This window comes from Mugil cephalus, chromosome 9, assembly GCF_022458985.1.
Source record: "Mugil cephalus isolate CIBA_MC_2020 chromosome 9, CIBA_Mcephalus_1.1, whole genome shotgun sequence".
Lineage (NCBI taxonomy): Eukaryota > Metazoa > Chordata > Actinopteri > Mugiliformes > Mugilidae > Mugil > Mugil cephalus.
The window spans coordinates 10,489,593-10,516,194 of NC_061778.1; the positions used below are offsets into that span (position 1 = coordinate 10,489,593).

General features: G+C 40.4%; 4 protein-coding genes and 1 pseudogene across 5 annotated transcripts; all 5 read right to left on the reverse strand.

Moving 5' to 3' along the window:
- Positions 1-825: 825 nt before the first annotated feature.
- On the reverse strand, positions 826-4,447 carry LOC125014124 (extracellular calcium-sensing receptor-like). The gene is made up of 6 exons (XM_047595179.1): positions 4,254-4,447; positions 3,846-4,143; positions 2,886-3,680; positions 2,565-2,792; positions 2,319-2,442; positions 826-1,733 (listed from the first exon to the last, which is right to left on the reverse strand). The coding sequence occupies exons 1-6, from the start codon at positions 4,283-4,285 to the stop codon at positions 826-828; spliced, it is 2,385 nt and encodes a 794-aa protein (XP_047451135.1). The 5' UTR covers positions 4,286-4,447.
- Positions 4,448-5,846: 1,399 nt separating this feature from the next.
- On the reverse strand, positions 5,847-9,298 carry LOC125014122 (extracellular calcium-sensing receptor-like). 2 transcript variants are annotated; one of them, XM_047595177.1, is made up of 6 exons: positions 8,939-9,298; positions 8,549-8,834; positions 7,608-8,432; positions 7,298-7,528; positions 7,076-7,199; positions 5,847-6,943 (listed from the first exon to the last, which is right to left on the reverse strand). In XM_047595177.1, the coding sequence occupies exons 1-6, from the start codon at positions 9,142-9,144 to the stop codon at positions 6,033-6,035; spliced, it is 2,583 nt and encodes an 860-aa protein (XP_047451133.1). In that variant the 5' UTR covers positions 9,145-9,298; the 3' UTR covers positions 5,847-6,032. The 2 variants fall into 2 exon arrangements, with proteins under 2 accessions (XP_047451133.1, XP_047451132.1); XM_047595176.1 differs by having other exon boundaries at positions 5,847-7,199.
- Positions 9,299-10,451: 1,153 nt separating this feature from the next.
- LOC125014123 (extracellular calcium-sensing receptor-like) lies at positions 10,452-14,443 on the reverse strand. The gene is made up of 6 exons (XM_047595178.1): positions 14,223-14,443; positions 13,856-14,144; positions 12,842-13,648; positions 12,523-12,750; positions 11,639-11,762; positions 10,452-11,487 (listed from the first exon to the last, which is right to left on the reverse strand). The coding sequence occupies exons 1-6, from the start codon at positions 14,441-14,443 to the stop codon at positions 10,592-10,594; spliced, it is 2,565 nt and encodes an 854-aa protein (XP_047451134.1). The 3' UTR covers positions 10,452-10,591.
- Positions 14,444-16,653: 2,210 nt separating this feature from the next.
- Positions 16,654-19,724, reverse strand: LOC125013598 (annotated as a pseudogene).
- A 1,812-nt stretch (positions 19,725-21,536) lies between these two features.
- On the reverse strand, positions 21,537-24,438 carry LOC125013600 (extracellular calcium-sensing receptor-like). The gene is made up of 6 exons (XM_047594400.1): positions 24,335-24,438; positions 23,960-24,248; positions 23,121-23,876; positions 22,795-23,022; positions 22,585-22,708; positions 21,537-22,441 (listed from the first exon to the last, which is right to left on the reverse strand). Exons 1-6 carry the CDS (start codon positions 24,421-24,423, stop codon positions 21,537-21,539), a joined length of 2,391 nt encoding a protein of 796 aa, XP_047450356.1. The 5' UTR covers positions 24,424-24,438.
- Between the last annotated feature and the right edge of the window lie 2,164 nt (positions 24,439-26,602).

The window sequence follows — 26,602 nt, forward strand, 5'->3', positions numbered from 1 at the left end:
TATTTTCATGGATCTCTGGACAATTTACCTGCAACAGCTGTCACTTCTTCATGAGAAGGCAACAGTCTTTTGCGGTTTAACAAATTTCACCTTTAATATATCCAAGTCTATATCATACACACTGACAATGTTTTGTATGTTTCTGTTCTCTGACTAATATTCACATGTAAAATAAAAACTGTCCCTGGCTCTGCCAGTCAAACGTAGACTCTGTCCTGTACACATCCTGATTTTGGTCCAATACATTTCTAGGAAAGCAGATGGACATGTTTTCTCTTGCTTTATTTGAATGAACGTGGCTGGAACCTCTAAAACTACTAGATAGGTGAAATTTATTAGAGGGCAGATCATAAACACAGAACAGCTTTAACTCAGGAGATTTCAGACCTCACAGAGGACACATAGACGTTTCAAATGCAGAACTAAATTACCTGTCAACCTAACACAGTAGTGTCTAATTAAAAGTGCTGATACTTACTGAGTTGAAGCAGCTAAACTTAGATTACACGGATTAATGATGACTGAAGAAAAGTAGAATGTATTTAATTTAACTTTTTTAATTAGTCTCTGTTTAATAATATTCACAGTACACTGGTGTTTACAGTGTAAGAATTTAATTATTTATTATATGGAATGGCTCAAGAAGAAAATGACTAAACACTAAACATTTGTAGGCCTAACAACTTGATATGTGTAGATCACATAATTCATTTTTGCAGAAAATGAGAGTGGAGTAGCATCAGTTAGGGATGTGAAATCCAATGCTGTTGCTTTAGCACTGAAATTACACATAAAATTCATTTTAATTAAATTCATATTTCAGAATCATTTTGGTGCTCCTTTCCCCATCATACTCTTCTTTGTATTTTTCTCTGGTTTCAGTAAGATGATGTAGCATTTGGGGAAGAAAATACAAACTAACAGTCCAAAACTGGAGGCCAGAATGGCAAATATTTCTACAGCTACACTGAACTTCCCAGGAGAGCTGACATATGCTGGGATAAAAGTGATCCACACTGCACAGAATATCAGCATGCTGAAGGTGATGAATTTGGCCTCGTTGAAGTTATCAGGAAGTTTCCGAGCCAGAAAAGCAAAAATAAAACACAACATGGCCAGAAGTCCTACATACCCAAGGACAGCCCAGAAACCTACAGCTGAGCCCAGAGCACACTCTAAGATGATTTTATCCTTGAACTGCTTAAAATTCTTGTATGGGAAAGGAGGAGAAATTGATAACCAGAGGATACATATGATAACTTGTATAAGAGTGAAAGCCAGAACACTGAGTCTCTGCTGTAAAGGCCCAAACCATTTCATCACATTACTACCTGGAAGTGTAGCCTTGAAGGCCATTAACACCACCATTGTTTTCCCTAAGACACAAGAGATGCAGAGGACAAAGGTGATGCCAAACGCTGTGTGTCTCAGCATGCAGGACCACTCAGAGGGCCGGCCGATGAAGGTCAGAGAGCACAGGAAACACAGAGTCAAGGAGAAGAGCAGCAGGAAGCTCAGCTCTGAGTTGTTGGCCCTGACAATAGGAGTTTTCCTGTATTTGAAAAAAACAAATGCCACAATAGCAGTCATGCACGTTCCAAATAAAGATGCAGTTGTGAGCAGAGCTCCCATAATTTCTTGATATGATAGAAATACTGCTTCCTTCTTTATACAGGCATCTCTTCTCTCATTTGACCAGAACTCAGTGGGGCATCTCACGCAGGTGATAGAATCTGAAAATTTGTATTGAAGAAGGTGTTTTAGACATTTGCATGCATTTTACACACATTAATGTCACATTGGTCTGATCCTTACTAAATATAAATCCTGTCTTTACCTTTACTGTGAATGCTAGTATTAGCCTACTGTTTTTACAATCATTCATAGTTTCTACTGGAATATTTTATCCTATTTAATTCTGTGACGTTGTAAATTCTCTCTGTAGGTAATTTATTGCATCTGTAGTCCAACTTTTGTTTCAATTTGTCATAGATACTGTATTATTTATGCTACTCATAGTTTTAATTTTAATTTATCCTATTTTTCTTGTTTAACTTTTTGCTGCTATTATTTTCACTGCTGCTGTACATCATGCAATGTCAAACTGTCACATGATTATAATGGTAATTCAACCATATAATTCTTTTACATGTGTATTAATAAAAAAAACAAGTGCAGTGCACAACTGGAAAAAAAGGAACAAATGATAAAGATGAGATATATAATCAGGATTTGCACACTTCCTAGTATGCATTATTTAATGATAATTGTAACTGCTGAGATTTGAGTTCAAAACTTTGTGTTAAGCAAAACTGAACCTGTAACGTTGCTTATTTCTCCCTCTGCACAGCTTATACAGTCATAGCAGCAGACAGGCTTTCCTTTCTGGAGAACCTTGCGCGTTCCTGGGGGGCACGTCTCACTGCAAACTGACACAGGCACCTGCGTGGACAACATCATAATGAAGATTGTTCATAGACATACTTCATCCATCGAAATCAAATTATACAAAAATGCATAAAGATTATGTAATTCTGAACCAACGTAACGATTAGATGGCTGACCTGCGCTGCGTTCTGGGCCCAAATTAAAGATATATTTTGCAGATTTAACTGTTTGTCTGCAGGTAACGTTGTATCATAAAGACCAACTGTGACAAAATCCACAATGTTGTTGTTTCTCGGCTGCCAGTTTATAATCTCATACTTGGCAGCAGGATCTCCATTCTTATTAAAGAAAACCTCCTCTCCCTCCTTTGTTCTGAAATGGATCCGTTTTATGTGCTGCAAAATCTGAAACGTGACAACTATGTTAGTATCTAACTAAAACCTTGCAAGCTCGTTGCTTCAAGAACAACAGTTATAAATGAATGATGTTCAGCTCACCGTGAATGGATCTAACACAATGTTGTTGTTACATGTTTTGTTGCACCTGAGAATAGTGTGAAGTGCGTGGGCCACTGCATACACTCCTTTATAGACATTATTGAATATAGGCATGAGAGACATATCAGTGAAGCTGTTATGGACTTTAGTCACATCTTCATTTCCAGTACACTGTCTCTTAATTTCTCCTGGTGATTCTGACAGATTGAACTTACAGCTAAATAATGCCTCCCAGAATTCTGTAAACATTTCATTGCTCGATGAATTTAGTGGCTTCACGTCCAAAATGAACTCCCTCATTCCAGTGACATGTGCCTTGGGTATGGAAAGGCCAATGGCGCCATCCAGAATATGTAACCTATCCATTTCTGCAGTTTGGGAATCAAATATCCATCCCTCACTGCCTACCCACTGGTACCCAGTCAATTTGTGCTTGGACAACTCATGTATCAGCACATCCATATCCATGTGCGAAAGGAATGCAACAATCACCTTGGAGGTTGAAGCTTTGATAATGTCAATTATCTTTTCTATTTTGTCTGATGAATCTGTTCTAAAGAAGGCTACAGAATACTCCAGACAGATGCCAAGCTGCTCTGCAACTTCTGTGAATGTAGCCATGCCGTTATTCCCATAATCATCATTATTTCTGATAGCTCCAACCCAGGTCCAGCCAAAGTGCTTGACCAAGTGGGCCAGGGCTCTGCTCTGGTAATAGTCACTGGGTATTGTTCTGAGGAAGGATGGGTACTTAGTTTTGTCACTGAGACAAGCACATGTGGCAAAGTGACTGATCTGAAAGGAAACAATATATGTTATATGAAAAAGATGAAATTAGAAATAAGAAAAGAGCAAAATGAGATGAAAAATACATAACTTTCACATTGATGCATTTGATTTGATAACCTGGAAAAATATACAGTTAACCCTTCATTAACAAATTTAACAAACCATACTCACCACTGGCATATGAAATGGCCCAATGACAGTTGCTATTGCCGTGTTAGGAGAGGAAGAGGTTTCCCCAATTATAGCCTGTACTTGTGCAGGTGTGGTGCACGGTCCCTGGGACTGTGCAGACACATCTTCGTTACCGTTAACCGAGGCCAGTAAAACCTTCACACTTCTGGCCATAGAGCCACACGTGTCATAAAACTTATAACCCAGAGAAATTCCTGGCAGCAGGTCTGAACTGTTGTTAATCTCCCCAATGGCAAAAAGCATAGCCTGGGCAAACTGGAACTCCCTGAAATTCAAACTAAATTCATATGTACAGGTACAAATAGTTAATATTACAACCATTTCCATCTGGTAGTAAAGAAACACCAAGTATACTTATTTTTCATAAACAGGGAAAACAAAGTTCACCTGGTGCATTGCAGTGGCACTGGTTTGTGCATGTATGTATTCGTTCTGTCTTTCCAGCTGCTGTGAAAAGAAAAGATTCCACCTAATATAATATCCCCATCCTTAAACAGCTGAGGATCCTCGGGGTCCCCTATGTGCCTGCATACTGGCTCCTCTGCATGAGACAAAGACACCACCAACAAGACCTGCAGGAGTGCCCATCCCTGTTCTGGCCACCTCTCTGTAGGAGTCATGTTTCCTGAAAGGGCGAAGCCACCGCTCGGCATTCACGTAAATTAACTACTTGCACTGATATTTATACATTTGGGCGCGACATGAAAAATAACAGAACAGTGATGAGCAAAAAGGTGGGGCGAAAGACGACGGTCTAAACAGTTATTTTGAATATCTCGTATGTGTCAATATCCATTACCAATATTGAGCTTGAGACAAATTTCTCCTGCCTGATGAGTGTAATTATAAATTCCCCCCTCTGTTTTTATCCCTTTATTTTATCACATCTTCTGGGGGCAAAAGACTCTTATACTCAGTCTGTCTGACATTTGGTGCTGGACTGGCAGCTAAAATAAATTAAATTAACTAAATTAGTTGTGACATTAAGTTTTTATATTTACATACTTTTACAGCTAAGGTGATGAAAATACGGTATGTGTTAAACCATGTATAACAAGTCAGTACCTGGGAACACATCAATCAGGAGTGTGCTGCCTTAAAGGGAACATTTGCAACTGTTTGTGTAGATTTAATCAGTGAAGGGAATGTTCTTCAGTTGAAGCAGTATTTATTATCCTCTGTGTGTGCTATGTTAACACAGAAAGCTGAGTTGGCCCAGTTGTCACACCACTGAAACACATAATGAAACATAAGGCCTCCATGGTTGTCACTGGGCCCCCCTTTCATTATTTGCATTGCGCACATCACCATCCAAGCCTGTAGCTACAGAGCAAATGCTGCATTATGTGCAATTGAACATTAGCAAACTCAAGTTATCAGATTGATAGTGTGTCTTTACTCTTTGTTATTGTATCATTATTATTTCATAATAATAATTTCATGCAATATTCTATGGTTTGGCTGTCTTAGGTTTCTTTTGTCTTTTTGATTTTAGCTTTCTTGTTTACCTTTTTGTTTCACCTCTTCAATAACTGATCAATAGTAAAATCTCTGGATGCTACATTACAGAGAAGTTCCTTCTGCCCTGTGTGTCAAATATCAATATAAATATGTGTTTAGTACATTTGAATTCATGTCTTATATCCCTTTACAGGGTTCTGTTCTAAAACACTTATCCTGACAGGGTGACTGAGTATTTCCTTTATGAAATTCACCTTCTCCTCTGATCTCATTACGTGCATCATAAAATAAAGCATTAAAAATTTCCAGGAAATCTAATAGGTACCATGGAAGTGCTGAGAACCTGATTTAACAGAACTATCTCTGTCTGATTTAAATGCATTATAAACTGAACTGCACTACTTTGTATTCACAGTACTCACTAACAAGGTAACTGCTGTCTTTCTTTTTCACTCTTTATATGACGATGACAAATAACACAACAAAGGCTTCAAATTTAATGTAAAATTCTGTATTTTTATTTTAATATTCCCCCAATACATTTTGCACACATATAAACATTGATTTCTTTCATTGGTAGGATTTAGAATAAGACTTCATGATTTATTTACTTTGATTAGAGTATAACAAGAACCGTCATATTTCCTTTATTTTTAAGGATCTAAACTAAATAACAACAAACATCTGAATGCTTCAACAAGCATCTCAAAGGCTTCTTGGGGCTTTACTCATCAAATGTTTCTTTGTGTTGTTCTCTGGTTTTAATAAAATGATGTAGCACTTGGGCAAAAAAATACAAAATAACAGCCCATAACTTGAGGCCAGAATAGCAAATATCTCCACAGCCACAGTGAACTTCCCAGGAGAGCTGACGTACGCTGGGATAAAGGTGATCCAGACTGCACAGAATATCAACATGCTGAAGGTGATGAATTTGGCTTCATTGAAATTATCAGGCAGTGTTCGAGCCAAAAATGCAAGCACAAAACACAGCATGGCTAGGAGCCCTATGTATCCTAACACAGCCCAGAACCCTACAGGTGTCCCCAGAGCACACTCTAGTATAATCTTCTCGTTGTAATGTTTCATATTTTTATAGGGAAAGGGAGGGTTGATCGTGAGCCAAAGTATGCAGATCAAAACCTGTATCAGGGTGAAACCAAGAACACTGAGTCTCTGCTGTGCAGCCCCAAACCACTTCATCACATTGCTGCCTGGAAGTGTAGCCCTGAAGGCCATCAAAACAACAATTGTTTTCCCTAAAACGCAAGAGATGCAGAGGACAAAGGTGATGCCAAACGCTGTGTGTCGCAGCATGCAGGACCACTCAGAGGGCCGGCCGATGAAAGTCAGAGAGCACAGGAAACACAGAGTCAAGGAGAAGAGCAGCAGGAAGCTCAGCTCTGAGTTGTTGGCTCTGACAATAGGCGTCTGTCTGTATTGGAAAAATATCAGGGCTATTGCCATTGACAGGCACGCACCAACCACGGAGAAGGTGACCAACAGTATACCCATTAATTCGGTGAAGGTGAGGAACTCAATAGCTTTCATGTCACAGTTATTCCTCTCCTCGTTGGACTTGTACTCGGGAGGGCATTTGTCACATTTCACTGCATCTGAAAGCATAAATATGTTTAGGCTGTACAGGACGCACATCTTCAGATAGACCAGTAAAGCGCTGACAGTGATTTTGCCCAAGAGAAACACAATGAGAACAAGGGTAAAGGCTATGAACCCTGCTGTCTCACTTGTACTGTTGCTGAACTCCCCAGCAGCACAGGTAATGCAGTCAAAACAGCAGATGGGCTTCCCCTTAACAAAAGCCCTCCGAGTCCCTGGCAGACAGCTTTCACTGCAAACAGACCTCGGTACCTGCATTACAACAGTGACATCACAAACATGCAACTTCCTGACTCTTTCAGAAATGTGTTAAATACAGGATTTTGGTCGTGCTGTGCGTATTAACTCACCTCAAGATTCTCTCCTGCCCAGATGGCCGTCACACTGTCTTTCATCTCAAACTGCTGACCTTCAGGCTGGGAGGCGTCGTAGTAGCCGATGGTCTCAAAGATTATGTAACCCGTCTCATCCATCTGCCAGTTTACCAGTGCATAACGTGCCACTGGGTCACCCAGCTCATCAAAGAACACATTTTCACCGATCTTAGTGGTGAAATTAACCTGGGTCAGATAATGCAGCACCTGCGAGTGAACCGTGATGTTGTTATATAACTACACAATCATTTGGAGATATATATTAGTTGAGGCACAGCTTGTTTACCTGCCATGGTTGTACATTTTCCCTATCAGCACAAGTACTGTTCTCAAAGGGCCCCTGTCCATCTTTGCAATTAAACAGCATGTGCAAGGCATGAGCAACAGCATATGTGGCCTTGTAGACATTATTCAGCAGGCTAGCATCTGAAACATCTGTGAAGCGTGTCTTTATGTTCCACAGAGACTCCTTCCCATCGCAGGGAACAGGAGGATTCTGAGCTTCAGTCTCTGGTCGGGGAGTCAGGGTGCAGCTGAACACGGCCTCCCACAACTCCACAAGTCCCCAATCCCCTGGTGTGGTGGAGGGCCTGCTGTTAGCGAGGAACTCCTGCAGTCCAGGGATGTGAGCATTTAGCGCCGCAAAGCCCACTGCCCCCTGCACCACAGCGTAGTTTACTGGGGAGGCAATATAGCGATATGTGATCCAGCCCTCACTTCCTACCCACTGCAGGCCCGTCACATTCTGCGCATGAAGCTCCTTGATGAGTATGTCAAGGTCTGTTCCATCGGCAAATGCCACTATTACCTTAGATGTGGATTTCTTTATAATATCGACCACCTCTAAGAACCACTTCCTGGGATCAGTTCGGTAAATTGCCAGCGAGTACTCAACGCACACACCTTCCTTTTCTGCCGCTTCCAGAAAAGTGGCCATGCCACCGTTTCCATAATCACTATTAGTCCTTATGGCTCCTACCCAAGTCCAGCCAAAGTGTTTCACCAGCTTGGCTAGTGCTCTGCTTTGGTAAATGTCACTAGGTATGGTTCTGAAGAAAGAAGGATAATCTCTTCTGTTGCTTAGACATGCACATGTGGCTGAATGACTGATCTGAAAAAAATAAAATAAAAAATACACAGCATATCTGAATATCACATTAGGTAGTGAAAACATTTCCCTATAACACAGTTGTGTTCTTCTTATGTGTGCATACCACCGACACTCACCACAGGTATATGGAAGGGTCCCATGGTACGTGCAATACCTATCGTAGAAGTGGATGTGGTTTCCCCGATGACAGCATGAACACTGGAGAGTTTGCTACAGCTCCCTGCCCCACTCTCGTACCGGTTCATCAGGTTTAGTGATGCCCTGATGGACAAAGGGATACTGGGGCAAGAGTCAAAGATCCTATACCCCAGTGTCACTCCAGGCAGCAGCTCTGAGCTGTTGTTGATCTCTTCTATGGCAAAAATCATAGTATATGCATACTGAAGCTCTCCTGGGTCCAGTCTGAATGAGGGAGACCAGAGTGCAAAATGAAAAGACAGGTACAAAGAATAAACAACACATGCTGCGATAAGATTTACAGGTACATCTTTTCATCTCTTTCTTACCCTTCACACTGGATTGTTCCTGCGTTGACTTCGAGAGTCGGGCTGACACTGACTGGGTTCTGATGGAAGGAGAAAATGCCTCCAATGTTGATGTCTCCCTCCTTAGAAAACTGAGACAGTTCTTTTGTGCCGTACGGCTGGCACACAGGTTTCCCTTCTCTTACAGCAAGGAGGGAAAGAAGCAGCAGCTCTGCTATCATCAGCATAGTTGCTCAACAGGGTGTTTGCCACTGAAAGGCCCAAAGAACCCCCACTGAACTCTGAGCATTTTATAGGAGTTCTCTATCACAAAGCCACAGAGAATTGGGTGTGACATTTGCGAATATTGTATTTGTCTCCACCAACGATGTTGCCTGTTGAGTGACTGACAGGTGGATGGGCCTGTCAGAGGGCCTGCTACATTTACATCATCTTTGTTTGTTTTTTCCATAACCAGTTCCTTGGTATAATGGTTTCAGAAGTACGTCTTTGGGGATTTCTGAATTATTATTGTATATTTGAAACTGCATTTCAGAATTTAAATAGATGGATAAATGAAATAATAATTAAAAAAAAAAAAGCATGCACTAAACTATATGAGAAATATTCTCTTTATAATAGGAAAAGATACTGCATTCAAAAGTCTTTCAAGTCTTGCCAATGTGTGTAGTTACATTTCTGGGGAGCTTCTAGGGTCTGCACTGTCTCCACAGCTAATTCACGCAGAAGCCTGAACCGCTTTTTACTCAGCAACAGGTTAGCAAGTTAGCAAGTTCACTGCTGTCTGTGTGTGTGTGTGTGTGTGTGTGTGTGTGTGTGTGTGTGTGCGTGTGTGTGTGTGTGTGTGTGTGTGTGTGTGTGTGTGTGTGTGTGTGTGTGTGTTAACTAATGGGCAAGCTATATTGTATATAGTACATAGGATTTAATGCTAAATTTATTAATTAATACCTAAAGTGCATCAACATTTGTTTAAGAAAAGTGATATTTGCGCACTAAAAATATGGTTATTTGAATCCCTGATTTGAATGGTCAATTAACTTATGCACAAACCAACAAAAAACTGATGTAAAAACAAAAAACAATGTGTGGAAGATGTATTACCTACCCTGTCTCTCTGGGACAGCTTTTCACTCCAGACCAAGCATGTCAATCAGGCCAATAACAACCCTAAATATACCTCTCCTGTATGCAAAATATCTACTTGTTGTGCATAAAATAGGTAGATATTACTATTACTTTCATTATTAGGACAGTACATAAACATGAACATTAACCCTAACCCTATGTTGGAATTATTTTGATCAATTTGATTATATATATATATGTGTGTGTGTGTGTGTGTGTGTGTGTGTGTGTGTGTGTGTGTGTGTGTGTGTGTGTGTGTGTGTGTGTGTGTGTGTGTGTCACAATCAAAGGATCTCTTGGGATCTGGGAGTATACCAGCATATTGTGTCTACCAATTTCACAAAAAACACACATAGTCATTGAATCAAATTATTGCTGAAAATAAACAGTTTTCTGTTTTCACCCACTGCTATATACAACTTTTTCCAGCATCACCAGTGATGGACAGATTTTTGCTCATGGTCTGTAATGTCATATTCTCATCAGTCTTTCAAAAAAAATAAACATAGCTACTCAGACATTCTATATAATAATTGATTTTTCTTTTGACTAGTTTCTCCCCATCATATGTTTTTTTGTATTTCTCTCTGGTTTCAGAATTAAAATGTAACATTTTGGAGCAAATATGCAGAAAAACAGCCCATAACTTGAGGCCAGAATGGCAAATATCTCCACAGCTACGGCGAGCTTCCCAGGAGAGCTGACGTACGCTGGGATGAAAGTGATCCACACTGCACTGAATATGAGCATGCTGAAGGTGATAAACTTGGCTTCGTTAAAATTATCAGGCAGTTTTCTTGCGAGAAACGCGAGGACGAAGCATAGCACAGCCAACAGTCCTATATACCCCAGCACAGCCCAGAAGCCAATCGGAGAACCTAAATGACACTGCAGAATAATTCTCTCAGTGGCGTGAGCTGTGTTTTTGTAGGGGAATGGAGGGGCAACAGTTAACCATCCCACACAAATGAAGACCTGCAGTAAAGTACAGCTAACAACACTTGTTCTCTGTAGCGGAAGAGAGCACAGAGGAACCGTGTTCGCTGGCCTTTTGGCCTTAAAGGCTACCACCACAGCTATAGTTTTAGCCAAGATACATGACATGCACAGGGCAAAGGTTATGCCAAAAGCTGTGTGGCGCAGCATGCAGGACCACTCGGTGGGCTTGCCAATGAAAGTGAGAGAACACAGGAAACACAGAGTTAAGGAGAGGAGCAGCAGGAAGCTCAGCTCAAAGTTAGAGGCTTTGACAAGAGGTGTGTGGTGAAAACGAAAGAAGACAAACGACACTGCCAGCGTTAAAATCGCTCCGAACAATGAGAAAGCAGCGAGCAGTGCCCCCATGGTTTCTCCATAAGACAGGAACTCGATCACCTTTGGAACACACTGGTCGTTATTTTCATTTGACCAATACTCCAGTGGACAGCGTGAACACGTTGCAGAATCTGAGTGAAAAACATGAAGTGTGTTCAGGCTGTAAGCTGCATATTCTAGACTGATCACATACAGTATTAGTGTTGATTGGATACATAATAACATACAGGAGGGACTATGTCATCATGCATGACAGAAAGTAATAAGAAAGTTTGTACTTACTGCTAGAGTTGCTGATCTCCCCAGCGGTGCAGGGGATACAGGAGAAACAGCAGATGGGTTTGCCTTTAATCACGGCCTGCCGAAAACCGGGCAAACAGCTCTCACTGCAGACCGACGCTGGCCTCTGTAACAAGAGCAACAACTCAACAGTCAACAGAGTGGCTCATGTAATCTACAGGCTCAAGTTATATGGCTTTATTTGACTAATTTTACCTTGATCTTGGAGATACACAGCATCACAGTGAAGTAAATTGTTCAGATTCAAGTTATTTATTAAATGAATGAAATATTAATTTTATCATTTCTACATATCTGAGTCCACACCTAGTAGCTCAAAGTGATTAAATAAGGTAATGAAAATAAACCTTATATCTTTTATATATATATGTTGTAAAGCTCCATATGACTTCCTAAACTATTCAGATATTTAGTATTTCTAATACTATACTGAAGTGTATTTAATGTGAGATATGTTTGTTTCTGTATCAGCCTTTATTCCTTATACAAATATTCCGCATATCGATACCTCTTGACCCATGTTATGTTTATTCCATTCAAGTTATATTGCTTTATTTAACTAGTTTTATCTTGATCTTGCAGGTTAGTCAGCATCAAAGTGAAGTAAATTGTTCAGATTCGTGTTATTTAATAAATGAAAGAAATATTAATTTTATAATTTCTACATATCTGAGTCCACACCTAGTAGCTCAAGATTAAAATAGATTAAATCATGTAATGAGAATAAACTTTTATATATATATATATATGTTTAAAACTCCATATGACTTCCTACATTATTCAGATATTTCCTGTTTCTAATACTATGGAAGTGTATTTATTGTTTATTCCCTATACAAATATTACGCATATAAGTTGATGGATACCTCCTGAGATCCAGTAACCCATGTTATGTTTATTCCGTTCATGGTAAACTGCTTTCCATCTGGTAGCGAAGCATCGTAGCTCCCCACAGCCACAAACACAGCGTCTCCTGCTTGGTTTCTCTGCCAGTTCACCAGCTCGTACGTCGCTGCAGGGTCTCCATTCCCATCAAAATACACTCTCTCTCCCGACTGAAGGGTGAAATTCACATCTTGGAGATGCTTCACGATCTACCAATGAAGACAAGTTGAGAAGAACAGCATATTTGGAAGCGCAGGGTATTTAACATAATTTGACAGTTTAATTTTAAGGATTTCCTACCTGTTTTGGCTCGATATAGTTCTTCCACATGCACGACTGATTCGCAGCATCGCGACTTTGCCCACATTTTAGCATGGTGTGCATGGCGTGAGCTATGGCATACACGGCCTTGTACACATTGTTAGATATTCTAAGCTCTGACACATCTGTGAAAGGATTCTTAATGTCCTGTAGTTTCTCAGAGCCAGAGCACGGACTCTGACCGTACGGACCTGATCGGAAACTGCAGCCAAAGGTTGCTTCCCAGAACTCTCTCAGCAGGTTGTTCTGTGGATCCTGACTTGGGTTAACCTGAAAAAGAAACTCTTGCAGGCCTTTGATCTTAGTCTTTCTGATGGTGAAGCCCAGAGACCCTGTCAGTATGCCAGAAAATCTCTTATTAGCCAAATGACCAGCTGTAATCCAGGATTCACTGCCTACCCACTGTATCCCAGTCAAGTTCTGCTTCAGAGCTTCCTCAAGCAGAATGTCCATCTCGCTCTGGGCAAGAAAGGCAACTAAAACCCTCGCAGTGCCACTACTGATCACTCTGACCACCCTTGCAACCTGCTCACTAGAGTCTGTCCTCGAAATGGCCTCTGAATACTCAACACAAACCCCCTCCTGGCTCGCAGCTGTGATGAATGTCGCCATGCCATTGTTGCCGTAGTCATTGTCACTTCGGACTGCCCCGACCCAGGTCCATCCGAAGTGCTTCACGAGTTTTGCCAGGGCTCTGCTCTGGTAATAGTCGCTGGGGATGGTTCTGAAGAAGGAGGGGTACTGCTTTCTGTTGCTCAGACAGGCACAGGTGGCAAAGTGGCTAATCTAATAATAAGAAAAGGAGAGAAACAAAAATATATAAAAGGCATTCGAGAGGACAGAGACACTCACATATTAACGGACAAAACACTGATGCACTAAATCAGCTGCATCTGTGGAAACCTTAATTCCAAATGTAGCATATGTATGATTATGTATTTTTGTCTTTTGTCTGTTGGTAGAATCAGTCAAAAAGGAAGCATGAATATTTACCACTGGTATTTGGAATATCCCTGAAATCTGCAGCATCACAATGGTCGAGGAGGACTCAGAGGCTCCGATGATAACATGAACAGATGATTGACCTGAGCAGGTTTTTCCCAAAGTCCTCTCCTGTCCATTTATTAGACCCATCACTGCGCGTGTTGAAGGTAGTGTTGAGCCACAGCTGTCAAACACCTTATAACCAATTGAGACATTAGGCAGCAGAAAGCTGCTATTGTTAATCTCCTCAATGGCAAATATCATTGTTTGGGCAAAACGAAATTCTCTGAAATTTATCCTGAAAAGAGCAACAAATCACACACATTTGACATCTTTAGAAAAGTCCACAAATCCGAGAGACAACAATAAAGAATACCTGGAGCACGTGAGAGTTTCTGGAGGATCTGTTATAGAAAGAGAAGGCTTCGAGATTTGGCTGTGGATGGAAAAAGCTCCTCCAATAGTAATATCCCCTTCCTTAGACAGCAGAGGAAACTCTGGGCTCCCCAGCATCTCGCATGGAGCAGTGTCTTCCTCTACTCCGAACGCTCCCTTAACAAGCGCAAACAGTAACATGGCACAAATGCAGTCACGCATCTTTTACATGCGCAACCACAACTCCGTAGTAGGTGGTCTATCCCTAGCCCAAACATGTGCCTCCTTTCATGGGCAGAGATTTATACTTTCTGCACACGATGATGACTTAGGCCCTTTTATCAAATCACAGTGCAGGGATGATGTCAGGCTGCTTTGCTGTTACACTTGAGATGAAATGATAATTTAAGGCTATTATCTTGTCATTGCTGAAAAGTGTATATCAAAAACATCTACATCTGTGTAAAGGCATGATATTTTATTTTTTGCAGGAAATAAAATCAATGAAATCTAAAACAAAAAGGAGTAAACAGAATTTGCTTTCCATTGATTTATTACTTAATATATATTAATATATTATACTTAATATATATTACAATATATTACAATATATATTTTTAAATTTCAGTTATTGTTTTGTTACAAGGAAAAACAGTTGACAGCTATGTACAATAGGTGTGCACATTCTGAGACTGGTTTTGTGCACACACACGCATGTGCCTTTGACTAATGTATGTTTTCACTATACTCTGCAAACAAGGAGAACCACGTAAAGCTTAAATTATAAAACAATAACACTATACTACAATATTCAATCTGTCCTACACCTCACTGTACCATTTACACCTTGCCACTGTATTTGTATTCTCTCTCATGTAGTGTTTTATAGTGTTTATTTCTTTTATAGTGGTTATAAGTTATCAGTGTTGCGCAGCAGCATTTGCACAGCAGAGATGTAATAAATTGGCAAAAAACCTTTTCATACGGTATAAAGCAATCTGTTTTGACTTTGGCTGGAGGGTGCTTAGTTGAAATAGGTTATTCGTATTTTAAGCATTCATCTTTTCTCTTATTAGGCTCTGGATAGATTCCTCTGAGGGCTGGAGGTTTGAGGGTGTGGGCGTAATTGTTAATGACAAACCAAGCTGTGCCACACAGACTTTTACATACATAAGAGTAGTTATTAAGACTGTAAATCTCATTAGTTGTTACTGAAACACACTCTAATACAAACTAAGTTGTGCAACCTTGACCTCTAGTACAGGAGTGCCTGCGGTACTGGAGGCTACTGTGCTCTACATGGAAGATACCAATTTAATGTGAAGAAGTTCAGCTAAAATCTCATCTATTCCATCAACAAACAAATAAATAATTATGTAGCAACTACCCGATAACGTGTGACAACAAGGTTTATATTAATGGTCATGCTGGTTCATGTAAATAATAATTTGCAGGGATTCTGAGATTTGCAGAATCATCAAATACTGTCATTATTTTTAATCATAATTTGGCAATGTTAATATATTGGTACCAAGGAGCATCCTTGTGAAGGGCAGGACCAAGCAGAACAATTCCCAATGAACCACACTGCCTCTGCCAGCTTGCCCTCTTCCCGTAGTGCACACCGGTGCCATTTATTTCCCAGGTTCTGACATCTTTACATCAACATGTAAATACAGGTGTTTGTTTTAAGGTTTTACTTTTGTTGTGTACTTATAATTATCACCTTAGTTTTCTTTTTGTTGTGTGTTCAACATTATAGACAGTAGACGGACTTGTGTTTCTGGCCTTTTACCTGATTGAGTATGTTAAATCACAGTCGAAGCACATGTGTGAGAGAGGTCACTCTGACTGGCTGTTCATTTTAAATAACAAAAGAACAATAAGAAAAACAGAAGCTGATCCTAGCTCTTACAGATTCCCCTTATGGAGACGTATGAATGACAAATACAGGCTACAACCATCTGCTGATACATTCATGTGTATGTACTTTTCCAGTGTTTCCATGAACAACTGTTTGGTCAAGGCTGTTAGGCTTTCATTCCAGTAATCCTTTGGCATTGTCTTGGTGTGTCCACCCATCCCATTTTGCATAAGTGGAACAGTTTAATGGCCTACAGATCAGATCATGGCTGTGGTATCAGAAAGTTAGGTTCAAGTTGCTTTGCTTTTATGTTTTTGTTAAAAGTTAAGGTAGACACTCAGTCTCAGTGTAGGCCATTATTGTGCACTTGCAGTGAAAAGGCCAATTTGATCATCTTTGAAATATATGTGTAAAATGAATGAAACGTAATGAAAGGTTAATACAGTGTCACCTGTTTAATTATCATCATAATATCAGAGTACAATTATTACATTTATATGTTATATCTGTCATATCAATAGCATTTGTTACATCTTTAAAATCTTAAAAAAAAAAAAAGAAGCTAAGTGACAATTATATTTAAAGCAATAATTAAGTTACTTTGTAGTTTTCCCCATCAGATGTTTCTTTGTGTTCAGTTCAGGTTTAAGAACAATAATGAAGCATTTGGGTGCAAATATACAAAAAAGGATCCCGTAACTAGAGGCCAGAATGGCAAATATCTCCACAGCCACAGTGAACTTCCCAGGAGAGCTGACGTACGCTGGGATAAAGGTGATCCATACTGCACAGAATATCAACATGCTGAAGGTGATGAATTTAGCTTCATTGAAATTATCCGGTAACTTTCTAGCCAGAAAGGCAAGTACAAAACATAACAGAGCCAGGAGTCCAATGTATCCTAGCACAGCCCAGAAGCCTAAAGCTGACCCCAGAGCACACTCGAGAATAATCCTGTCCTTGTAGTGATTCATATTTTTGAAGGGGAAAGGAGGGTGGATTGTCAGCCACAGTATGCAAATTATAATCTGTAAAATGGTGAATGGCATAACACTGAGTCTCTGCTGCGCAGGCCCAAACCATTTCATCACATTACTGCCTGGAAGTGTAGCCCTGAAGGCCATTAACACCACTATTGTTTTCCCAAGTATACACGAGATACAGAGGACAAAGGTGATGCCAAATGCTGTGTGTCTCAGCATGCAGGACCATTCAGAGGGCCGGCCGATGAAAGTCAGAGAGCACAGGAAACACAGAGTCAAGGAGAAGAGCAGCAGGAAGCTCAGCTCTGAGTTGTTGGCCTTCACCAACGGAGTGTCCTTATTGATTAAGAATAGAGTAGCCACTATTAATGTCAGGACCACACCTAACAAAGTAAAAAACACAAGTATTTTACCCATAACCTCTGTGAAGGAGAGGAACTCAACATTTTTCAGTACACATGCATCTCTGTTTTGATTGGACCAATACTCTTCAGGACACTTTTTGCAGTCAATAGAATCTGTAATAAAGATATATTAATTATTATTATAATATAATTTGTCACAACCTAAAAATGTAAATTAGAGACTGCACCATAGTAGTCTTTAACATGACACAAAGACTGTAGCAAGTGAACAATGTATGCATATTGCTACCGTTCACACCCTCTGTACCTGTGCTGTTGCTGATTTCTCCATCTGCACATGGTATACAGTCATAGCAGCACACAGGCCTTCCTTTCTGAAGGACTTTATGAGTTCCTGGACGACAGCTTTCACTGCACACTGACACGGGCAACTTTGAATCACAGAAAAAGCAAAATTATATATTTTTGAGAGAAAAAACAACTTACAACAAACTACACGAGGTTTTACAGTCAGTTAGGATACTTGCCTCTTTGCTCCTCCCGGGCCACATTATATCCTCAGTATTAAGAACAAATCTTTGTCCGGGAGGCAGGGAGGCATCATAGTAGCCGACTGGTTTAAACTGAACCGACCCATCTGGTCCATGCTGCCAGTTCACCACCTCATACTTGGCCACAGTTGCTCCGGTGCTGTCAAACCACACCTGGTCCCCATTTTTAATAGAAAGGTTCACCTGCTTTAAAGATTCCACTACCTAAAAAGCAATAGTGTGTGTCAGCATGTTAATGTCAGAATACACCTATGCATCATAAGTCAATCATTTATTTAACCTGAGAGGGCTTTATATTCACTGCCTTGTCACAGCCCCGACCGTTGGAGCAGTTTAGGATGTTGTGCAGAGAATAGGCTACAGCATAAATTGCTTTGTATATGTTACTGGAGTATCTCAGCTCTGCCACATCATCATCATAGTTCCTTAGCTCAATTAGATCCTGGTTGTCTTTACAGGGTGCTCTTGCTGCCATATTGCCCCTGTTTTCCTCACTGCACAGAAAATCCGTCTCCCAGAAACCTTTGGTTAAAAAATCTTCCAGACCAGTGATATTGGCCTTTTGCACAGCAAAACCCAACGAACCTCCCAGAATGCTGAAGCTGGTAGGAGTCACAAGGCTGTCAGCAGTGATCCAGGCCTCCACACCGATGAACTGCCGGCCTGTCATGTTATACAGACTCAACTGCTCTAGAAGATTGTTCATCTCTACATGGGCCAGGAAGCCAACAATGACCCTGGCGGTGCTCTTACGAATCACTTCCACCACTTTGTGAAGTTTTTCTGGTTCTGCCCGATTAAACTTCTCCGTGTACTCCACGCACACTCCTTCCTCTTGGGCTGCAGCTAGGAAGATAGCCATGCCATTGTTCCCATAGTCACTGTCACTGTTCACTGCCCCAACCCAGGTCCAGCCAAAGTGCTTGACCAGCTGGGCGAGGGCTCGACTTTGGTAGAGGTCGCTGGCAATGGTTCGAAAAAAAGAGGGATACTCCTTCCTGCTGCTCAAACACTCACATGTAGCTGAATGGCTTATCTGAGAATACACAGTAGAAAGAAAGAGAGAAAAAAAAGTGTTTGGATGCAGTGGACTTTGTATATAACACACTGTATAATGGATGTTGACATCTTACTACAGGTATTTTAAACGGTCCAGTTGTCCGTGACAGCACAATAGTTGAGGAGGATTCAGACTCCCCAATAATAGCATGAACAGCTGATTGACCAGAGCAAGTCTTTTCCAAAGTCCACTCATCACCATTCATCAGAGCCATGGCTGCACGCATCGAGGACAACGTTGAGCCACAGTTGTCATATATACGATATCCGATAGAAACGTTGGGAAGAAGAACATTGCTTTTGTTGATTTCCTCAATAGCAAATATCATGGTCTGGGCAAATCGAAACTCCCTGAGGTTGACACTGAGACAAGAGGGACAAAATACAAAGACCATGTTCACTGTCACAGAAAGTCACAAGTCAGCATTTTGTATTTAGCTCAATATTACCTGGAACAGCTGAGGCGCGTTGGTTTCTCTGTAAAGAAAAGTGGATGTTGTATAATTTTGCTGTGGATAGAAAAGGCTCCGCCGATCATGACATCTCCTTTTTTAGACAGCAGAGGAAACTCTGGATTATCCAGTATCTGACAGAGAGGAGCTCCCTCCTCCATTGTCTCACGTGCCAGCAAGAATCCTATGACGAGCAGCCATGTTACAGCTGGTGACATGTTCCTCTTACGGACCTTGATGAGCAAGAGCCACCCAGGTTGGGCTGAAGGTGACTTAAATGTGAAGATATATTTTCTCAGCTGATGCCATGGCCCACTGGCCTTTTACTAGCCAATCAGAGAAAAGTGAGATATGGCTCGGTCTTCCAATGATGTTATTATATGTACTTAATGTTCCTTAGAGAATCTGACTCATTTTTATATAAAATAGATAAGATCTGAAACAAGGTGCATTGTTTATAATTTAACAGTTGCACAGTTTCCATAATAAATATGTATTTAACTGCAAATGAATCAGTAATTTTTACATTTATCATGATGGCGCATGGCAATTATAAATGTATTTTATAATAATATAACGGCAACAATCCAAAAAAAGAAAAGGTATTTCATGAAAAATAGGCTACGTCTACACTGAGGACTGTGTGGGGTGGTCTGTCCTATGGTGAGTGGGGAGAGCACCCAGCGGACCATTCAGAGGACTCTTTTCTTTGTCAATTTAAATATGTCTGTGAAAGTTATCACAATAATAGTCATTCTAAAATGGGTGTTACACGAGTGATGTGGTTTTATGCCTAAAAGTATGCGTTGTACTCCTATATACGCTGTTTTAACATCAATCTGGTTTAGCTTTAAGTTATTAAGAGATGAAAACTTTGTATTGCAGTCAGAGAACAAGCATGTTTGTAATCCTGCCAGCTGATGACCATCCCCTTGGAATGACCTGAGCATTTTATAATATTTCAAGTTTTCCAGTTCCTCCTTCGTAGCGCTTCCCTGAAGCTTTGATTTTGATGAACGACTGGCCTCCTCAGATGGTTGTGGCATGTCACAAGTCACGCTGTAATAGTAGGCTTGGGTGGTGTCATGGTTTTGAATTTTGACCATTTTTTGTGACTGTGTTTGGTTTTTCTTGTGTTTCTTGTTTTTACTTTGTTCTACCTCAGCGTGTCTTGTTGTCTCTGTTTTCCCACTTTGATCGTTGATTGGTTCCTCATTAGTTTCACTTCCCCTCTGTCCAGGAGTGTATATATAGCCCCTCTGCCCAGCCTACATCTGTGATGTTATCCCTGTTTCTCCCACTGTGCATTTCCTTGTCTTTTTGAGTTCTTGCCTTGATTTGATTATAGTCCTCACCTGTGTCTGTAGTTGTATTTCCTATACGCTTTCTTTCCTGCAGCACCTTTTCCCTCCTATATTTTGAGCTTTCCTTAAAGTCATTTTGTTTGTACTCGTGCTTCTCTCTGTGTCCTGCATTTGGGTCCTCCAATTTCACCAGAAATTCTAACAGAGGGATTTGAATCTGTTCCCATGATGGTCATACCTTACTTCCAGATCTGCCTGAGGTTGGCGTTCAACTATACATTTATTGCCAAACTTCATTAACAGAAATCTTCACATGTCTGGGTCGCGTGCCATAAAGCTGTATGTAAATGAAGGACTGCAATGGTGCCGCCCCCCTTATTTAAAGATACAGAACAAATTTTTTAATGTATTCAAAATATGTAAAAACGTATATCGTTTTATTGGACTTTATTTTTAGTTTAATCACTTTCAAATATATTACAAAATACGGGTTGGTTACAGTTACGTTGTTATTTGGTACATCATGAACTTTTCTAAAATATAAGGTAAACAGTCAAAAATGTTGAATCACCTTTATGACAAAACGTTCTTGGAGATTTTTACACGACAGGAAAAAGCTTCGTAACATTAATGTATAAATTAATATGATGCTTTGAAGGCTGAATAAAAGCGATGAAACTTATGAATAATGAAGAACAATAAGACACAGTGTTTCAGGTATTATCACCTTGATTAATTCATGTTGTATTTTTTGCCATCATATTTTTCTTTGTGTTCAGTTCAGGTTTAAGAATAATAATGAAGCATTTGGGTGCAAATATACAAAAAAGTATCCCATAGCTGGAAGCCACGATGGCAAATATCTCCACAGCCACAGTGAACTTCCCAGGAGAGCTGACATACGCTGGGATAAAAGTGATCCAGACTGCACAGAATATCAACATGCTGAAGGTGATGAATTTAGCTTCATTGAAATTATCCGGTAACTTTCTAGCCAGAAAAGCAAGCACAAAACATAAGACAGCCAGGAGTCCAATGTATCCTAGCACAGCCCAGAAACCTACAGCTGACCCCAGAGCACACTCGAGAATAATCTTGTCCTTGTAGTGATTCATATTTCTGAAAGCAAAAGGAGGGTTGATTGTCAGCCATACTGTGCAAATTATGACCTGTATGAGGGTGAAAGCCATAACACTGAGTCTCTGCTGCGCAGGTCCAAACCACTTCATGACATTACTACCTGGAAGTGTAGCCCTGAAGGCCATTAACACCACTATTGTTTTCCCAAGTATACACGAGATACAGAGGACAAAGGTGATGCCGAATGCTGTGTGTCGCAGCATGCAGGACCACGTTGTGGGCTTTCCGATGAAGGTCAAAGAGCACATGAAACACAGAGTCAACGAGAAGAGCAGCAGGAAGCTCAGCTCTGAGTTATTGGCCTTCACCAACGGAGTGTCCTTATTGATTAAGAATAGAGTGGCCACTATTAATGTCAGGACCACGCCTAACAAAGTAAAAAACACAAGTATTTTACCCATGACCTCTGTGAAGGAGAGGAACTCAACATTTTTCAGTACACATGCATCTCTGTTTTGATTGGACCAATACTCTTCAGGACACTTTTTGCAGTCAATAGAATCTGTAATAAAAATATTGTTATTACAATCAATTACAACTGTACAATGTAAATGAGACGCTGCACCATAGTGGTCTTTAACATGACACACAGGCTGTAGCAAGTCAACAATGTATGCAAATTGCTGCCATTCAAACCCTCTGTACCTGTGCTGTTGCTGATTTCTCCATCTGCACACGGTATACAGTCATAGCAGCACACAGGCCTTCCTTTCTGAAGGACTTTATGAGTTCCTGGACGACAGCTTTCACTGCACACTGACACTGGAAACTTTGAAAGAAAAAGAAACGTGTTAAATTTGTCGCCTACTTAATAACAATTACTCAAGAGTGAGTACTGTCAATTAAGATATTTGCCTCTTTGCTTTCTCCAGACCACATTATATCTTCAGTATTAAGAACAAACTTCTGTCCAGGAGGCAGAGAGTCATCGTAGTACCCAACTGGTTTAAACTCAACAGATCCATTGGGTCCACGCCGCCAGTTCACCACATCATACTTGGCCACAGTTGCCCCGGTGCTGTCAAACCACACCTGGTCCCCACTTTTGATTGTAAAGTTTACCTGCTTTAGAGCCTCCACCACCTGAAGGTCAGTAACCAATAGTATATGACAATATTTAATGTCACAATACAGATTTACAAAACTAAGAAACACACTTTCTAGGAATAAATTTATCTTACCTGCCAGGGTGTAACCTTCACTCCCTTGTCACAGCCCTGACTGTTGGAGCAGTTTAGGATGTTGTGCAAAGAATAGGCTACAGCATAGATTGCTTTGTATATGTTACTACAGAATCTCAGCTCTGTCACATCGTCTTTGCTCTCTTTTAACTTCATTAGATCCTGGTTGTCTTTGCAAAGTCCTGCATTTGCCGTATTGTCCACATTTGTCTGATTGCACTGAAGCTGTGTCTCCCAGAAACCTTTGATTAAAAAATCACCCAGGCCACTGACGTCAACCTTCTGCACAGCAAAGCCCAACGAACCTCCGAGAATGCTAAAGCTGGTAGGAGTCACAAGGCTGTCGGCAGTGGTCCAGGCCTCCACGCCGATGAACTGTTTGCCTGTGATGTTGTACAAATTTAACTGCTCTAGAAGGCTGTTCATCTCTACATGGGCAAGGAAAGCAACAATGATCCTGGTTGTGCTCCTGCGGATAATTTCGACCACTTTCCGAATTTTTTCTGTTTCTCCTCTGTGAAATCTCTCTGAGTACTCCACACACACTCCTTCCTCTTGTGCAGCAGCTAAGAAGATAGCTATACCATTGTTGCCGTAGTCTGTGTCACTGTTAACTGCTCCGACCCAGGTCCAGCCAAAGTGCTTAACCAGCTGGGCGAGGGCTCGACTTTGGTAGAGGTCGCTGGCAATAGTTCTAAAGAAAAAAGGAAAGGCCTTCCTGCTGCTCAAACACTCACAAGTAGCTGAATGGCTTATCTGAGGATACACAAACGACAAAGAGAAATTAAGAAGAGTTTGCGTGTAATCTAGACTTCGATCCTCATTAACATCCATCTCACCACTGGTATTTTAAATGGTCCAGTTGTCCGTGCAAAAACAATAGTGGAATGGGATTCAGACTCCCCGATAATAGCATGAACAGCTGATTGACCAGAGCAAGTCTTTTCCAAAGTCCACTCATCACCATTCATCAGGGCCATTACTGAACGTATTGAGGTTAACGTTGAGCCACAGTTGTCATAAATACGATATCCAATAGACACGTTGGGAAGGAGAAAATTGCTTTTGTTGATTTCATTAATAGCAAATATCATGGTCTGGGCAAATCGAAACTCCCTGAGGTTGACACTGAGACAAGAGGGACAAAATACAAAGACTGTGTTCACTGTCACAGGAAGTCACAAGTCAGCATTTTGTATTTAGCTCAATATTACCTGGAACAGCTGAGACGACCTGGTTTCTCTGTAAAGAAAAGTGGAGGCTGTATAATAGTGCTGTGGATAGAAAAGGCTCCGCCAATCATCACGTCTCCCTCTTTAGACAGCAGAGAAAACTCTGGATTCTCCAGTATCTGACAGAGAGGAGCTTCCTCCTGTGCCGTTCCACATGCCATCAGGAAACCTATGAAAACCAGCCCTCCTACTACTGTGGACATTTTCTACTGATACTCTGAACAAGAACCACTGGGGTTGGGTTAAAGCCGACTTAAATATGACATGTTATCGTTTTAGCTGTTGGCCGGGCCCACTGACCTCTTATTAGCCAATCAGAGTAAAGTGAGATAGGACTGCCTTTACTGGACCTTTCAAAGATATTACTGTATGAAACGAATGCCCTTTAGACGGTGAAGTTCCTATTTGTCCACAGCATATACAGTATGTTATCAGACATGGTGCATTGCTAATAAATAAACCGTATATTAAACTGAACAAATAAGCTTAATTATTCCAACATTACAACATAGACATCATCAAACATGTATCATAATATAACACAAAGATGTCATATATATTTTTACTTTGTATTTACCTGTCTAGTAATGCTTCTATTGTATATGCATTCCCTTGGGTATTCCCACACATATATTGTGTTTTAGAACAAAATGCACATTTTCTGTTTTCCCCACAGAGCAGTGTTAGACATTGTTGAATTGAAATATAACCACAAGAAAAACAAATCATGTAAACAGACTAGGCTCTAGAGTAGTGTGGAGAGTATTGATGTTGTGGTGACGGAGCATGTTACAAATCTGATATTATGCAGGAACCAGGAGTTTGGGCCCAAATATGGACATATAATTTTTATTCATAGGTACCACATCAACAGTCTTTCCCTTTTATTTACATGTATTTAATATGGCATATAGTCAGCCTAATAGAAGAATTGCCTAAGTAATTTTTGACTGGCATTTATGCTCCAATATCCAATAAATTCAATAAAAATACCAATGGGCCTGCTAAAATGTTTTCTAAAAACAAATCAAATATGACTAACGACATGTACATATTAAAGCCCATGAACTACTTGTTTTCCTCATTCCGTACTTCATTCTTAGCTGTGATGGAATGAAACATTGATAATCTGATTGAAAATATTAATCATATTTGATTCGTTTCTTTCAAAATTGCTTGTGAAGCTACAGTATGCATAAGCAGTGGGAACTGTCGGTCACAATGTTCTAAGAGTACAGCGGCTCAGAGATCACTACACCCAACTACACGTGGATGGAAAATATATCGAACTGACAGGATATGTCAATAATTATTAAAGACACACCAGTAGTAGTGGAAGTCAAGCGCTATGTTACCTCCTGAAGTAAAACAAGACCCCATTTGCCAACAGGAGATTTACAGGCCCAACAGTATGTCTATGAACCAGGCCACACCTCCTCTACCGAAACCCGTTGTTGTGGTTTACATTTAGTGTCAGGTAATATTCATTTATGGTGTATTTTTTGATGAAGTTGTACCTTAAGTTACGTCCTGGAGGGCTGTCAGATAAGTGTGTTTATGTTGTTGTTTTGGCATAGTTACAGCCGACAGTAACTATTTCAGTTTCAACAGTAAATAACAAAAAAAACAATAAACGTAATATTTGTGATCACTCCTTGTCATCCTTTTAAATTGTGGTCAGACAGTACCGTGTTGTATGGCTAACGTTACACTTAGTAAAGCTCTTAGCATTTGCATCTTTTATTTAGCTAAATTTATCATAATGAAATGACCTAAACTAACTCGAAACTGAGGCTAATCCACTTTTCCCAATCCATACTAGTTCGTATGGATCATTGTCCACATTTTTCCCAGTCTCGTTGTATTTACTGATACATTTCACTGTGTTTTTGCCACTCGGGGGCAGTGACGTCAATGCATACCCAGTGCTACCCGAGTCTCTTAATCTGAATGAATTTGAAATGAGGACGATAGCCCTCGCATTGTTTTCCCGTCAAACATGTAACTTTTGTCTTCCCAGGTCAGAACAAAACTGGTCTTCTTCTTCTTCATCTTCTCCTTTTGGCTGTTTCCCTTCAGGGTTCACCACAGCGAATCATCTACTTCCATCACACCTTTTCCTCTGTACCCTCTTCTTTCACTCCAGATACCTTTATGTTCTCCTTCACTATATCGATAAACCTCCTCTCTGGTCTGTTTGACTATTTATAAAGCCTAAAATATAATGTATCACCTAATTTGCTGTAACAT

What these genes read in the sequence shown, in the direction of transcription:
- LOC125014124 (XM_047595179.1), bottom strand. Translation starts at nt 4,285, where the DNA reads ATGCACAAACCAGTGCCACTGCAATGCACCAG. An exon ending in GTGCCACTGCAATGCACCAG is followed by an intron (nt 4,144 to 4,253) that starts GTGAACTTTGTT and finishes ATATGAATTTAG; the next exon opens with TTTGAATTTCAGGGAGTTCC. An exon ending in GGCCATTTCATATGCCAGTG is followed by an intron (nt 3,681 to 3,845) that starts GTGAGTATGGTT and finishes GTTTCCTTTCAG; the next exon opens with ATCAGTCACTTTGCCACATG.
- LOC125013600 (XM_047594400.1), bottom strand. Translation starts at nt 24,423, where the DNA reads ATGATTGGCGGAGCCTTTTCTATCCACAGCACTATTATACAGCCTCCA. An exon ending in TGAAGGTTACACCCTGGCAG is followed by an intron (nt 23,023 to 23,120) that starts GTAAGATAAATT and finishes ACTGACCTTCAG; the next exon opens with GTGGTGGAGGCTCTAAAGCA. An exon ending in AGAAATCAGCAACAGCACAG is followed by an intron (nt 22,442 to 22,584) that starts GTACAGAGGGTT and finishes TTTTTATTACAG; the next exon opens with ATTCTATTGACTGCAAAAAG.
- LOC125014123 (XM_047595178.1), bottom strand. Translation starts at nt 14,443, where the DNA reads ATGCGTGACTGCATTTGTGCCATGTTACTGTTTGCGCTTGTTAAGGGA. An exon ending in GGATATTCCAAATACCAGTG is followed by an intron (nt 13,649 to 13,855) that starts GTAAATATTCAT and finishes TCTTATTATTAG; the next exon opens with ATTAGCCACTTTGCCACCTG. An exon ending in ACTATATCGAGCCAAAACAG is followed by an intron (nt 12,751 to 12,841) that starts GTAGGAAATCCT and finishes CTTCATTGGTAG; the next exon opens with ATCGTGAAGCATCTCCAAGA.
- LOC125014122 (XM_047595176.1), bottom strand. Translation starts at nt 9,144, where the DNA reads ATGCTGATGATAGCAGAGCTGCTGCTTCTTTCCCTCCTTGCTGTAAGA. An exon ending in GGAACAATCCAGTGTGAAGG is followed by an intron (nt 8,835 to 8,938) that starts GTAAGAAAGAGA and finishes TCCCTCATTCAG; the next exon opens with ACTGGACCCAGGAGAGCTTC. An exon ending in AAAATGTACAACCATGGCAG is followed by an intron (nt 7,529 to 7,607) that starts GTAAACAAGCTG and finishes GTTCACTCGCAG; the next exon opens with GTGCTGCATTATCTGACCCA.